This window comes from Ursus americanus, chromosome 14 (assembly GCF_024610735.1).
Source record: "Ursus americanus isolate L20-20 chromosome 14, mUrsAme1.1.p, whole genome shotgun sequence".
Taxonomy (NCBI): Eukaryota; Metazoa; Chordata; class Mammalia; order Carnivora; family Ursidae; genus Ursus; species Ursus americanus.
Window position 1 is genome coordinate 58447940 of NC_142140.1, and position 15574 is coordinate 58463513.

The following is a 15574-nucleotide window of genomic DNA, read 5'->3' on the forward strand; positions in this document are numbered from 1 at the left end:
GCCAGCACCCGGTAGGCCCTAGAAAAATGTCAGATCGACAGATGTCCTAACCCGCTCGAGCACCCGCTCCGGAGGGCTCCTGTCTCTGCAGCAGAGACTTTGCCCCAAGCCAGGTAACCTGAAACCCCACCCCGCCTTGGCCTTCCCAGCACGCCCCCTCCACCCCCACCCCTCCATCTTGAAAACGACCATTTGAAAGTGGCCCTCGTAGGAGAGACGCGGGGACCGCCAGGTGGCGCAGCGGCGCCCTGGCCTCCCGGACACCCCGTGTCCGGCGGCATCAGGACCAGAGAGAACAAGGCTCTATCTAACCCTGAAGCCACCGGGCTCGAGCCTAGAAACGGCCATGGCCCTAGGGGTCAGGCTGCTTTTAGAGCTGGCCCTCCTTTCAGAATCGTAAGTCGTAGCTGGGACGTTGGGCTCGGCGCTGCGCTGCCAGAGGGCCACCATCCTGGGGCCAGAGAATGCGAATCCCCTCCGGGGTGAGAGCCACTGATTCTGCGCTGCGTGTGGCTGTTGGAAGCGCATGTAGACTGGGGGAGGGGGTTGCATGCGTCCCTCCCTCGTTACTGTGCTGTGCTGCTTAGACTCTTCATCAAAGCCTAAATACATACATGTGCGGGCACAGGTTATGAGCAAACGGCTGGATGGATTTCCGCAAGGGCAGCAGGCCCCTGTCGTCGGCACCGGACCAAGAACAGCCTCCCCCCTGCACCCTCATCATGCCCCCACGCTCGTTACTACCTTAAAGGGGAACACTGCCCCAATGCTTGGTGCCATGGCTTAGTTGTGCCTGGTTTTGATATGGATAAGATGGACTCTAAGGGGAAAAAGGTAAAATTATAAAAATCATAGAAGAAAATTTAGAATATGATTTGGAGTAGACAGATTTTCTTAAAGGGAACACAACACTCTGATAGTTAATTTTACGTATCTGTGTGCACGGTACCCAGATATTTGGTCAAACACTAGTCTAGATGTGTGTGGGAAGGTATTTTTTTTTTAAAGATTTTATTTATTTATTTGACAGAGATAGAGACAGCCAGCGAGAGAGGGAACACAAGCAGGGGGAGTGGGAGAGGAAGAAGCAGGCTCATAACGGAGGAGCCTGACGTGGGACTCGATCCCAGAACGCCGGGATCACGCCCTGAGCCGAAGGGAGGCGCTTAACCGCTGTGCCACCCAGGCTGCCCGGGAAGGTATTTTTCTAGATGAGAGTAACATTTAAATTAGTCGGCTTCAAGTGGAATGTTTGTCCCTCCTTAATGCAGGTGGGCCTCGCCTAAACAGTTGAAGGCATTCAGAGAAAAGACAGGTCCCTCAAGGAAATGCTCCTCAAGGGTGTCAGCCCCTGGATGGCCTTGGGACTTGAGCTACATTGTCAGCTCTTGCTTGGGTCTCCAGCCTGCCTGAGTGGATGAGGCCATTTGCAATATATATTTGACAAAAATATAAAGTACTCCTACAAATCCATGAGAAAAATAGAACCCAATTTTTTTTTAAGATTTTATTTATTTATGTGACAGACAGCCAGCGAGAGAGAGAACATAGCAGGGGAGTGGGAGGAGAAGAAGAAGGCTCCCAGCGGAGGAGCCCGATGTGGGACTTGATCCCAGAACGCCTGGATCATGCCCTGAGCCGAAGGCAGACGCTTAACGACTGCACTACCCAGGTGCCCAGAACCCAATTTTTTAAAGAGTTTTTTTAAAAAAAAACATTTTATTTATTCATTTGACAGAGCACAAGCAAGGTAGTGGCAGGCAGAGGGAGAAGAGGAAGCAGGCTCCCCGATGAGCAGGGAGCCCGAGGCAGGACTCGATCCCAGGACCCTTGAGATCATGCCCTGAGTCATGAAGCAGACGCTTCACCGACAGACCCCCAGGTGCCCCAACCCAATTTTTTATTATTTTATTTTATTTTATTTTAAAGATTTTATTTATTCGACAGAGAGACAGCCAGCGAAAGAGGGAACACAAGCAGAGGGAGTGGGAGAGGAAGAAGCAGGCTACTAGCCGAGGAGCCTGATGCGGGGCTCGAACCCAGAACACCGGGATCACGCCCTGAGCCAAAGGCAGATGCTTAACGACTGCACCACCCAGGCGCCCCCCAACCCAATTTTTTAAATGGGCAAAACACTCAGGCCTTTGCAAAAAAAACCAGGATATGCAGTTAGCCAGTAAGTATATGCAAAGAGGCTCAATTTCCTTAGGAAATTGTACACAGATTAGAAATCTGAGGAACACTATGCAAATAGGCTCAATTTCCTTAGGAAATTGTACACAGATTAGAAATCTGAGGAACACTATTAAAACCGTGATGTAAGGCAAATATCCCAGAGTGGTTAGGAGGAACAGACAGAGCAAGTGCCGTTCATTACAGAATGCATCCGGGGCTCCAAGAGCACCCCAGGTGCGGGATGTGCCGGAATGACCCCAGGGCTCAGCAGACGGTCGTCCCCATGGCTGTGGTTTATACAGAGAGAGGATAGGAAGCAACATGAGCTCAGGGCAGAGGGGTGGGGGTGGGGGCGGGGATGCCAGGCACGAGCTTCCAGAGTCCTCTCCCGGGGTGCCCCACAGGACTCACTTAGTTCCCCAAATGAGACGGGACTGCGTGTGAGGTGTGGTGTCCAGGCGGCTGGCAGAGACCCAGCGCCGGGTTCTCTGCGGGGGTCGGTCTCACGGGCTCCTCTGTCTGGCTCGGGCCAGGACCCCCAACTCCTGGAGGGGAGCAAGTGCTCAGCACGAACCCCATGTCTGCACAGACGGTTCAGGGACCCAAGCCCCCTAGTAGTGAGGAGGGCAGAAGCCCCTGGAGTCTGGTTCCCAGATGCCACTGAGGGTCTGCCTTGCAAGCCAGCCTTTCCCAGGACAGCAGTCTCCAGCTGCTGTGTTAACTCTTCTTAAGCACCGAAGGGGAAAAGTCGGCTGTGTTAAGTCCTAAAACCAAGTGTTTGCATCCCCCCCCCCGATGTACGATTACCAGCTGTGGACGTACGCCCAACAGCAACACGTGTGAATGGCCACCCAGAGGCACGTAGAGGCGTGTTCGGAGCAGTGCCCTAAGCAAGACCAACACCAGAAACTACCCACATGAGCCACCGTGCAGAATGCTAGATGCTGGGGAGTGAGGCGGGAAGGGGCAGGAGGGAACGCAGGGGTGAGGGTCGTGGTCACTGTGGACTGTGAGGGTGGTTTCACAGGTATATTACACATACATCAAAACTCACCAAGTTGCATACTTTAAATGTGTGCCATTCCTTGTATGTCAATTATCCTTCAATAAAGCTGTTAAAATGGCTTTACTTCCTATTTCCGTAATGTTTGTTCCCCTCTTGTATTTGTCCTCCTGCGAATCGCCTGCTCGTCTCCCTTCCCGTTTTTATTCTAGGATTTTGTTCTCCATCAAGCACTCTGTCTTCTCGTTTCTTAAGCCCATTCATAGTGTCTTCCACGAGAAGAGATTTTTGAAGTAGACAATGCAGTCAGATGCATCAGTTTTTCCCTAGAGTACCCTGAAGATATTTGCTCATACCTAGGTCCTGGGGCCTAGGAAACTTTCAAAAATATGTCCTTCTCCGGCCAGCCTCATCCTCTAAGTAACTATGAACAAATACTGCGCATCATGAATCCTTGTATAGGAAGGCGTCACCCTGCGGGCATTCACCTGGTGTACACTGATTATAAGCAATCTTTTGTTGTCGTTGTGAATTATGGAAACCAGGGAGAGACGATACGATAATAAATTGTGTAATAGTAATGAACAGCCACCCCATATTGTCTGCCTGCAATGAGGAAGAGCAGAAATCGGCAGGAAGTGCGAAGACCTCATAGACATCTCGTACTTCGCCTCTGCAAAGCCCAGCTCAGTCTTCCCGCCCCTCCCACATCTGCACCTCCTCCAATCTTTCCTATTTGAGTGAACAACGCCAGCATCCATCTAACTGCTCAAACCAGAGAACTAGAAGTCACCCAGAGACCTCCTACTCCTGCAACCCACCCAGACAAACCAGTCCCACGTCCTGTCAACTCACCCTCCGTCCTTGCTGCTCCCTCTCCCCTGCCAGCGCCCTTATCTAAACTAGTGCCAGTCCTTGCCCAAATGACTCTTAACCAGTCTCCTGCTTCCCCACAATTCAGTCTCAACTCAGACGTTAGAGTCACCTTCAGAGATAAATTGGATCACAAGCCTCACCTAAGTGCTTAACAGCCTTCACTGAATTGCGCCGCATTCACGGTACAACTCAAAGCCCTTAACGTGGTCTGTGGGACTGTCCCTAATCTCTCCCCTCCCTGTTGCTCACTAACATTCAGCAAGCCCAGGCTTGCAGGTCCTCCAACATGGCGGCTCTTTTCTACTGTTACATCAACTACACTCTGCTGCCCCTACTTCTCACCAGTTTCCTTGGTTAATTTGCACACAAAACTCTCTTGTCTTCATAGAGTTTCACACAGTCTGGGTCCTCGGCTCAGGGTCTCTCAAAGTGTACAATCAAGGTGCCCACTGGGCAGCAGTCATCTGAAGGCAGGCCTGGGACAGGACCCCCTTCCAAGACCACTCATGTTGTCGTTGGCAGGATTCAGCTCCTCGTAGGCTCTTGCACCTAAGGCCTTAGTCTCTTGCTGACTATTGGCTGGAGGTCAACCTCAGTTCCTTGCAGTATGGGCCTCTCCAACATCTCAGCTTCCTTCCTCAAGGCAGGCAGAAGTTGTACTAGGAAGACAGAAGTCAGTATTGTGTAACCTAATCCGGGAAATGACATCCCAATACTTTGCCGTATTCTATTTGTTAGAATCAAGTCATCAGGGGCAGCCCACCCTCAAGGAGAGGGAATCACACAAAGGCATGACTACTAGGATATGGGGACCATGTGGGACCATCTTAGAACTCTACCTACTGCAGTATGCTATTATTTCATTAATACTTGTCTCTCATACTAGAAGAACTGTGAGGACATGGAGTTTGTTTTTTACTCCATTAATTTAAAGAATGTTCAAATTGTGGTGAGATATACACAAATTTAAATTTACCATTTTAAGAACTTTTTTTAAAGATTTTATTTATTTATTTGACAGAGACAGAGACAGCTAGTGAGCGAGGGAACACAAGCAGGGGGAGTGGGAGAGGAAGAAGCAGGCTCATAGCGGAGGAGCCTGATGTGGGGCTTGATCCCATAACTCCGGGATCACGCCCTGAGCTGAAGGCAGATGCTTAACTGCTGTGCCACCCAGGCACCCCCCATTTTAACAACTTTAAGTGCACAGCTCAGCGGCATGAAGCACACTCACACTCTTGTGCAAACACCCCCAACCCCCGTCTCCAGAACGTTCCGTCTCCCCACACGGAGACTCCGTCCCCAGGAAGCACAGACACCCCACCCCCTGCCCCAGGCCTGGCTCCCACCAGCTCCTCTCTGTCCGTGTGGACGGGACTCCTCTGGGGACCTCCTGGAAGTGGGGTCCTGCGGGATGTGTCCTTCTGGGTCTGGCTGCTTTCGCTGAGCCCAGTGTCCTCAGTCCATCCACACTGTATCATCCCTACTTTATTCTTAGCAGCTCTCTCCATGCCTGGCCCGTTGTAGGCTGACAGTAAGGTTTTAGTTAACAAATGAATACAGTCTTCTTCATAACTCTGGTTGCTTTTACAGGGCATGGAACAAGATTTTTTTTTTTAATGTTACCTTCTCTCTGTCAAAAAAATAAAATCAACAATTTTCATTCTTCATCTTACTTGACCGATTGGCAGCTTTGATACAATAACCCAATGATTGTGTTAAAATACATTGGATCGGTCATATCTCTGATCTAAACTCTGCAATTTCTCCCTATTTCCCTCCAAAGCCTTTTGTGACCTACCTCCTCTTATCTCCAAATACACTTCCCCAGGTCACTGTGCTTTGGCCACATGGACGTTCTTGTACACGCCTGCCTCGGGGCCTCCATACTCTCAGTCCCTTACGTGTGAAATGGTTTGCCTCTATGCATCCACTGGACCGACTTCTCCACGTTCATCTTTGCTCAAACATCTCTTTCTCTAGGAGGCCTATCTGAGCATCTTACTTAAAATAGCAACCCATACCCAGCACTTTTGATAGCCCCTTGTGGGTTCTGTTATCCCAGAGCACTTCTGACATAATTCCATCACTTATTATGTATAGCAATTAATTGTATCTTGTCCTAGAATGTAGGCTGCAAGAGGGCGGGAAGGCTGATCTTTGTTTTGCTCACAGATGTTCTTCTAGAAAAGACCCTGACACATAGTATTCAGAGATGTTGAGCTGATGAATCTGCGTTTTAAGCTGACGGGAAGGGCATCGGCGTCGTGGACTCTCGGGGAGGGACAGTCTCTCGCAGGAAATGGTTTCCCGTCGCTGGCCAAGCCTCCATACGAGTGGCATTCAGCACCAGGCGCCCCTGGACAGCTCTGGAAGCCAAGTCCTACCGGAACCATTCCTCTAAGGTCGGAGTTTCCTGCCGGAGCCACCTGCTGGATGTACATACCGCTCAGCAAGAGGAAACTATTTTCCCGTGCCGGTGGGAGAGGTGGGGGTCGCAGGATGAGTGGCAGTCTTCGCAGCCAATGGCACGGCGCGCTCGGTCCGAGGCGTTCAGGGTAGCCAATGGTCAGGGGCGTGGGCGGGGCGTGGGCAGCCGCGCGCGGAGCCGGGGCTGGACAGGACCGCGGCTGTGGGGTCGAGACCGCGCGGCGGTTGAGCGGCGGGCGGCGCCGGCGGGCGGGCGAGGGCCCGGCGGAGGTGCGTGCGGGCCGGGGCCGGGGGCTGGGTGTCGGGGCTCGGGGCTGGGCGCCGGGGCGGGACGGTTCGGGGCCTGGCCGGCTCGGCCGCCCGTTAGCTGAGGCCCGGCGGCGGCGGCGGCCGCCGCTGGTTCTCCCGTAGCGGCGAGATCTGTGCTGATTTGCTGCCGACTCAAGCAGAGCGCGAGTGCTCCCTCTCGGCTGGGGCCCGCTCGGCCTCGCCGTCCTCGGGGCGCCCGGTGCAGCGCGGTGCACACAAGAGTGTGCACACAGTAAGTGTCTGGTGGAGGAATGAATGAAAGAGCGCATCGGCCCCCATGTTGAGAGCGTACAGGCCACCCTCTGCCCCCACTGCACAGACCGGGCACCGGGACACCCGGCAGGTGTTTACCGGGTGCCTGCTGTGTACCTGGCTGTGCACCGGCTGGTGCGGGGGGGATCCGGCTTGAGCAAGACAGACTTCCCAGCCCCCGCGGAGCTCGCAGCCCCCGGCAAGTGAGCGCATTCAGGGACTCGAAGTTATGTGGTTTCCCGTAGCACAAGTGATGCCAGAACTTAATGCCAGGGACGGGGGCGGGAGGGGCCTCTCCAGCTGGTGGCATCTGCGGGAAACCTGAAGGCCTCACTGAAGTGGGGCGTGGGCAGTGAGAACTGGGAGGGTAGGGGGGAAGCACAGGACGGAGGAGCAGTCAAGGGCCCTCCTACTAACGGTGGGGTTTCCAGGGTGAAATCTGCTCTGCTTGGGCTCATTGAGGTCTGCATGCTTCAGCTCACCGTTGGTTTGCAGTGGTTACTGAGCCTCTGTTCTGCATGGTGGGTACAAGGCATACAGTTTAGGGCAGAGGTCAGCGGGGGGAGGCCCTTCCAAGGGATCTTGGAGGCAGTGACCCTAAAAGACAAGACCTCATGAGGATGTTGGGGGAAAGATGTATTCCAGGCCAAGAACAACTGGTGCAAAGGCCCTGGGGGCAGGAACGGGCTGGGCATACTCAAGGACCACAAAGGCCTGTGTGGGGTGAGGCGAGGTAGAGGCTGATGGTGCAGAGCCTTCTACACGGGGTGTGGTGCTTGGTTTTATGGAAGGGCAGTGGGAAACTAGTGGAGCAGCACCACCCAGTAGAACATTCTGCAACACTGGAAAGAGTCTTTGTCCATGCCGTCCAGTACAGCCACTACTATGCCTGTATGGCTGCTGAGCACTTGAAATATGGTCAGTGTGACCGAGGAGCTGAATCTGGCATTTTATGTAATTATAATTAATATAAACAGACACACATGGCTCGTGACTGCCGCATCGGATAGCACAGCTGTGGCGAATTTTCTGCAGGAGGCAGTGATATGAGCCAGGCCCGGAATAGAGTGAGGTACGGGGGGTGATGGGCTTGGTCACTAGAGCCGCTCAGATCATCCCAGCAGCTGACGTGGTTGCCCCTGGCGTTCACAGTGGCTGGACGGAGGCATGAGCCCCCGGCTACGTGATTGGGCCCGGTAGCACGCCGTGGGACGGGAGTGTGCGCCCGCACATGGTTTGGCCCCGCAGTGACCAGAACAGCCCGGGCCGCCACCATGATGAAGCTGTTGGTGGCCAAAATCCTCTGTATGGTGGGCGTGTTCTTCTTCATGCTGCTTGGCTCCCTGCTTCCCGTGAAGATCATCGAGACAGATTTTGAGAAGGCCCATCGCTCCAAAAAGATCCTCTCACTGTGCAACGCCTTTGGAGGTGGGGTCTTTCTGGCCACGTGCTTCAACGCTCTCCTGCCGGCCGTGAGGGAGAAGGTAAGGGCTCCCTGGTGCTCGCCACAGCCCGTGGCACCTTATGGCCAATGCCACCGAGCTTGGTGGTAGCCATGACCCTATAGGAGTGACAGGAAATGAATTTGCTGTGTGACCATGACTTGGTTGCTTCTCTTCTCTGGGCCTTACCTGGTAGACAAGGGCTTGACTAGACCTGGGGTTCCCAGCTGGTGAGCTGGTCCGTTGTTCCCCGAGCAGACTGCCCAGCTGGGTCGCATACACGGTGTCCTGCAGCCGGCGGTTTGGGCCTCTCCTCAGCACCTGTCTCGGGGAGCTGCTGCCGCTTAACAGATGCTGACACTTAGCGTCTTAACACAGCGCGTGTTTATTGTCACGGCTTCCGTGGGCCAGGAGGCTGGACACCGCTTGGCTGAGTCCTCTGCTCCAGGCGCTCGACAGGCAGCATTCCAGGTCTCCATGGGCTGTGGTCTCATCTCAGGGTTTGACGGGACGGCTCGCTTTCTAAGCTCATGTGGTGGTGAGCAAGTTCAGTTCCTTCCCGGCTGTCAGACGCAGGGCCTTGTTTCTCCCTGGCTGAGGGCTGCCCTCTGTCCCTTCAACGTGGGCCCCCCCAACACAGGCACTTGCTTCATCAGCAAGTCACAGCCAGTGCCTGGATTTCTGACACGTTTCTGTTGTTTCCCGCTGCCCACCTTGTGTTCCTTTATTACACGGCGTGGAAGCTGGGCATCCTTGGGGGTAAAATCTCAGTGTCCTCTCAGGCCGTCTGCACCCCCAGGGCGCTTCCAGCCCTGCCCCCACCCCCCATTTTACACGTTCTCATGCTGTCACCCCTCATCACGCTCCTGCCTCAGGCCGGGGCGGCTGTGAAGGCCTTGCTCCGTCCGCCTTCGGCGCCTGTGGCCCTCTGATGGTCCTCCCCAGACCACCCCGTGCTGCGCCCCCTGCCCACCCCCGAGCCTCGGCAGGTCGTCCCTTCCCCGGCCCCCGGCCAGGCTCAGCCGGCAGCCGCTGGCTTGCTCACCCCGCAGACAGCAGCACCAAAAGCTGTGGCCTTTGAGTGTCTGCCTTGTCTCTCCTGATCTGATGACCTGATCTGAGTTTGTTCCTCTGGGGGAGTTAGTGTTTCTCCGGGCGGAGCACATGCAGGCCTCCTGGATGCTTAGTGAATGAATGAAATGGCCTATCTGCAAAACACAGCCTTCTGCAACGGGTTCCCATGCCGGGCGACTCTGCGCCTTGGGGACACTGAATGAGGGCAGGTCACTGGGTCAGGGGGTCTCACCTGGGCCAGTCCTGCCCCCAGGGACACCGGACGATGTCTGGGAACATCTGTGGTCGTCAGGACTGGGAATGCTCCTGGCATTGGGTGGGTGGGGCCGGGGATGCTGTTGAACCCCTCCCCCACCTCTCTCTGGTGCCTAGGACGGCCCCCCACTGAGAATGACCCGGCCCCAACGTTGGCACCACCCCCCCCCAAGTCACGCCAACCATGTCTTCAGACGTTGCCAGTGTGCCCTGGAGGGGCGGGCTAGCCCCGGGGTGTGTGTTTGCGTGTGTGTTTGTTCCCAGGCTCTCGTGACAGGGTGCTGTGAGCACAGTATTGGGGCCCCCGGCTTAGGTGGAGCACTGGGGAATTACAGGTACACCGGGACCCAAAGCATGAGCATCGAGCAGCCATGAGGAAAGCTGGAGGAGGAGAGGCGCAGACAGCCCCTGCACTGGACGAGCTTGGTGTGTGCACACATTCTGGGGAGCCCACCCTCCACCTTGCCGGACAGCGTGCAGCTCTGTACCGAGCGGCAGCCCCTCACCTTCCTGTCTAGTCAAGTTGCAGTGGAATAACTGAAACGCGAGTGTACATGCCAGTCCTTGGCCACACCCGCCGTGTTTAAGGTCCTCATGGGCCACGTGTGGCTGGTGGCTTCCGTATCAGACAGCACAGATAGAAAGCGTTTCCGTCATCGGAAAGCGCTCCTGGACGGCGCTGGCTCGCAGGATCCGCTCGGGTTGGGGGAGATGTGTGAGTCTCACGCGTTTCTAGCATATTCACCTGGGGAGACCTCTGGACGCAGGCCCCGCACAGGCCTCAGGGCTGCAGAGGCTGGTCGGCGGCTCAGTGGTGGAGAGTCTGCCCCTTGCCGTTTCCCTGCTTCTGGAGGGTTCTCGGCAGTCCTTGGTGTTCCTTGACTTGTAGGTGCGTCACCCCGGTCCCTGCCTCCGTGGTCACCTGCCCATCTCCCTGTGTGTCTCTCTGTGTCCCCTCCTTTTGTGTCTCATAAGGAGCCCGTTACTGGATGAAGATCCCACCCTCAGGATGGTCTGCCTGTGTCCACATCCTTACCTCATGCAGGACCTTCCCGGGGCTGCCATAGCAAAATACCTCAGACGCTTGTCGTCTGTCCCTGTGGAGGCCAGAGGTCCAGGAGGAAGGTGCTGGCAGGCCTGGGTCCCTCTGAGGCCTCTCTCCTTGCTGCCTCTTCACGCGGTGGTTCCTGTGAGGACTCCGGTCCTGGTGGGGCAGGGCCCACCCTAACAGCCTCATTTTAACCAAATCACCTCTTTAAAGACCCTTTTTCTAAGGAGGGTTAGTTTTGAAATTTCAGAATTTCAGAGACTTGAATATATGAATTTTTGGTGGGGGACACAATTCAGCCCATCGCACCTTAATTATATCTGCAAAGACCCTTCTTCCAAATAAGGTCACGTTCTGAGGTTCCAAGTGGACATCTCTTTAGGGACCACAGTTCTGCCCGCGACAGCATAATTAGTATTATTTGGCCGATTTAGTGGAATTAACGTAAACCCTCACAGTACCCTTTGTAATAGGGTTTTTGCTTTTTTCCCCCCAAAATCCAGCAAGGGTGAGCCCACCTTCCCCCTTTTTTAGCTTTTTGTGTGAAGTGGGTATTTCTCTGCTTTGCTAATTGAACAGTGAAATCTCCCGAACCCTGCCGCGCTGGTGGTGGGAGTCCAGGCCACCCGCCCTGAACCCCTCTCTCCCTCCCCCTCCTCTCTTGCGCATCTTCTGCTCCAGCTCCAGAAAGTTCTGAGTCTCGGGCACATCAGCACCGACTACCCACTGGCCGAGACCATCGTGATGCTGGGCTTTTTCATGACCGTCTTCCTGGAGCAGCTCATCCTGACCTTCCGCAAGGAGAAGCCATCATTCATCGACCTGGAGACCTTCAACGCTGGCTCGGACGCCGGCAGTGACTCGGAGTATGAGAGCCCCTTCATGGGGGGGGCGCGGGGCCACACGCTCTATGCGGAGCCCCACCCCCACGCACACGGGCTGAGCGTCCAGGAGCTGTCGCACTCCCGCCCGCTGCGGCTCGTCGGCCTGGTGTTCGCCCTGTCGGCGCACTCCGTCTTCGAGGGCCTGGCCCTGGGCCTGCAGGAGGACGGAGAGAAGGTGGTGAGCCTGTTCGTGGGGGTAGCCATCCACGAGACGCTGGTGGCCGTGGCCCTGGGCATCAGCATGGCCAGGAGCGCCATGGCCCTGAGGGACGCGGCCAAGCTGGCCGTCACTGTCAGCGCCATGATCCCCCTGGGCATCGGCATCGGCCTGGGCATCGAGAGTGCCCAGGGTGTGCCCAGCAGCGTGGCCTCGGTGCTGTTGCAGGGCCTGGCGGGCGGCACGTTCCTCTTTGTCACCTTCTTCGAGATCCTAGCGAAGGAACTGGAGGAGAAGAGCGACCGTCTGCTCAAAGTCCTCTTTCTGGTGCTGGGTTATGCCGTCCTGGCCGGCATGGTCTTCCTCAAGTGGTGAACTGCCCATCCCCCGCCCACCGGACACCGTCGGTCCCCCACTCCCCCTCCCCGCAAGCGGGGAAGCTCAGGCCCCGGGCTGCCACCTGTGCACAGAGGGGCCGCGCCCCAGATCCGACACCCTGAGCCTGGGGCACAGCGACCACTTTTAAAAATACTTCTCTTAAAATTCTTTACCAAAGCTGTGTGGCCATGTCATCCTCGGGCATTGGGATCTGATGACTCAGGAGGCGGGGCCACGAAGCCTGATGGGCTTGGGCTGGGACCCTCCCCTCCCCCACAAGCTCCCACCTGTGGGCAGGACAGGAACGTGGCTTCTCCGAGCCACTGGGCCCATCCGGAGGCTTGAGACGTCTGTCCTCTGCTCCCAGCTGTTGTCTGGCGCGTCCATGCTGCGGTGACACGGGGAAGCTCTAACTCCTGCGCTGCAGCAGTGCCTCCAGGGGGACGGGCAGGGTCCCAGGCACCTCAGGACCTCCCTCTTCTTCCCTGCCTTCTGGTGTGCCCCCCACACACTCGGTGGACCCAAGAGTGCACAGGCAGGGTGGGGGCCAGCCTGGCCACTGGTTCTCAGCCCACCGCCCCGGGCAGTGGGGCAGGAGCGCCATGATCCTCCTCCCCCCCCCCCCCCCGCCCGCACAGACACACAGATGAAGCCGGACGCTGCCTCAGGGGTGCGGGAGCGCAGGGCGTGTGCGGGGCTGCCAAAGCCCTGGGCACCGGCTCCCTGGCAACCTTCTGTTCTACTCGTCTGTTGTCTCAGCAACCCCAGTGCGGGCCTCCGGGGATGGGAGCCCGGGCCCGAAGCCTTTCCTGGGGGTTTTGCTGTCACAGGTGCTGCGGAGGGAGTGCGGGCCGGTGGCCTGGACTGGGCTCGCAGTCTCAGCCGCTTGAGCTCTGTCGCAGACACTCTCCGGCTCCCTCGGCCACACGGCGGCAGGCACGGGGCCAGGTGTGCGCCTTCCCAGCACCTGATTCCCTTCCTCTGCCTCACTCCTGGCCTGCAGGGCCTCCTGAACACAAGCCCCTTCTGCCCCGGGGCCCTGGGCTTGGTGGGGCTCTGGTCCCCGACTCCAGCCACATGGGCACGCCGGGGGGCTGGCCTGCTGTCGCCGCTCAGCTCCCAGCACAAGGCGACAACGTTTGCCACCACTCTAAGAGCCCCAACTTCTGCTCTGCCTGCCTCTACCCTGTCACTGCAGAACAGTCACGCCTGCTGCGAGAAACTTCTGTCTGACTTTTCCTGGGGACCCATCTCCAAACCCCACATGGCCTGACCCTGTTCCGGGCTGGGAAAGTGACCCCCATGGGTGTGGGGACATCATCCTTTCCATTGTGTCCTAAAGCCAATGTTGTTAGCCTTGGTCCACTTCACCCAGGAGCTGGAAGTCTCCACCCACTTGGCCTTTTCCCCGAATGGGCGGGTCACTGGAGCCACCATATTCTGCAGCCTGCCTTCATCTGGGCTGGGGTCGTCTGCTCCGGGACCCCAGCTCCATACTCCCTGTAGCTGCCAAAAGCACACACACTGCAGGGTCCCTACCCTCCTACCAACCATCAGCTCCCTGGGGTGGCCCTGGGGACACCACAGCCTGACGACCCCTCCCTACCCCCACTGATGTCTCCAAGGCCATGTCGCCCTCGCTCTGAGCCCACCTCCCAACCAGTGGGCCCAAGAAGGGCACCACCACACCAGCAAGGAGCCTTGGGCCATGGAAAGATCCCCCTCAGTCAGACATCACCACCTGAGGCCCCAGTGTCCTCAGATTTGCTCCATCTGCTGGGCCATGGCCACTGCCAGCTGATCTGCTCTCCCTAGGATCCCACCAGCCCCGGCAAGCTGCTTCCAGGCCCCGAGAGGTTTGAGGGGGCTGTATTCTAGAAGACACAGGCTGCCAGAGCAGCCCCCCAAGGCCACTTCTGGCCACCCCTCCTGTCTTTGGTCAGTGGAGCAAGGGTCAGCCCTGGGACCTGCTTCCAGAAGCTGCCATGGTTGGCCAGCTGTGGGGGTGCCAATGTCTTGGTTTTGGTCAGCTTTCCCCATGTCAGGTGACGATCAGACCATCTCCGCACTGAGGTAAGAAGAGTGGCTGTTTTGCCCTCCAACAGAAGTCTGGAGCAGCAGCGCTCACTTGAGGTTTCCTGGGCTCTCGGGGCCAAGGCCGGCCTAGACCAGGGTCTTCTGAGGCCTGCCCAGTGGCTCCATCCCCCGCCAGCTCGGAACCAGGAGCACTGCCACGTGGTGACAGCAGCCTTTCTGTGGATACGGCTGTGGATGGATCACCAGCTGGCCCTGGACCAGCCCCTGCATGAAACTGGACATCAGCCACGAAAGGCCATCTGTGTGCAACTTTGTGATATCGACGAAATGTCGTGTGGCCGGCAGCAGTGGAGATCCCTGCCTTTGGGGGGTCTTCTGTTCACTCCGTGGTTCTCAGTGGGGGGATCCCCCAGGGCGTACCAGGTGGTATCTGAGGACGTCTGTGGCGGTCACATCTGGGGGGTTCTGGCATCGGGTGGGTGGGGCCAGGGATGCGGCTCAGCCCCCACGGTACCTGGGACAGCCCGCAGAGAACGACCCGGCGGGCCGACTGTCCTCGGCGCAGCGAGGGAGTCACTGCTCTAATTCACAGGAAGTGACAGTGGGTTCCATGCGGAGGCCAGTTCACTCTGAGATCCCGTGTGCCTGTTGGAAAGAGAGGAGAGGGGGGCGGACGCCTGCTGACAGACAGTCCGGCACACGGCAAGGGCCTTAGCTGGGATGTGAGTGTGTCTGAAGAGCACACACTGCTGTCTGTTTGATCAAACCAAACCCTCCACACAGAACACCGAGCACCAACTCTGTCCGTATGGACGTGGCTGGGTCAAGGCCACCTCCGGCAACCTGCTCGGCCTAGGCTTCTCTCGGCCCCGAGCAGGAGGGGTCTGGGCGGGCAGGATGAGGGCGGTGCCCTGGGCTGGGGGCACCATCGAGAGCTCTGCCAGGAGGGGAGTTACCCTGGGACTGGTCTCCAGTCGTCAGCCAAGGCCACCGGAGCGTTTTCCTCCATCAGGAGGTCCCTGGCCCAGGCCTCAGCCCTCCGAGGTCTGCTCCGTGTGGGGGCTCAGGGCACAGGCGATGGCTTCATGGAGTCAACTACATTCCCCTCCTTGATCTGGAGACAAAGAGGGGGAAATTACAAGGCGGCACCCCGGCCTCGTGGATTGAATCAACCTTAATAACAGTGTGTCGGGGCTTCTGTTGTAGGCTGTTTGCGTCTCCGGTGCAGAAGTTATTAGCATGGGGCGGGGAGGC

At 57.1% G+C, this 15574-nt stretch overlaps 1 protein-coding gene across 1 annotated transcript; it reads left to right on the forward strand.

Moving 5' to 3' along the window:
- Nucleotides 1-6634: 6634 nt before the first annotated feature.
- SLC39A3 (solute carrier family 39 member 3) lies at nucleotides 6635-15520 on the forward strand. The gene is made up of 3 exons (XM_045800094.2): nucleotides 6635-6754; nucleotides 8198-8529; nucleotides 11546-15520. The coding sequence occupies exons 2-3, from the start codon at nucleotides 8320-8322 to the stop codon at nucleotides 12278-12280; spliced, it is 945 nt and encodes a 314-aa protein (XP_045656050.2). The 5' UTR covers nucleotides 6635-6754; nucleotides 8198-8319; the 3' UTR covers nucleotides 12281-15520.
- Nucleotides 15521-15574: the final 54 nt, after the last annotated feature.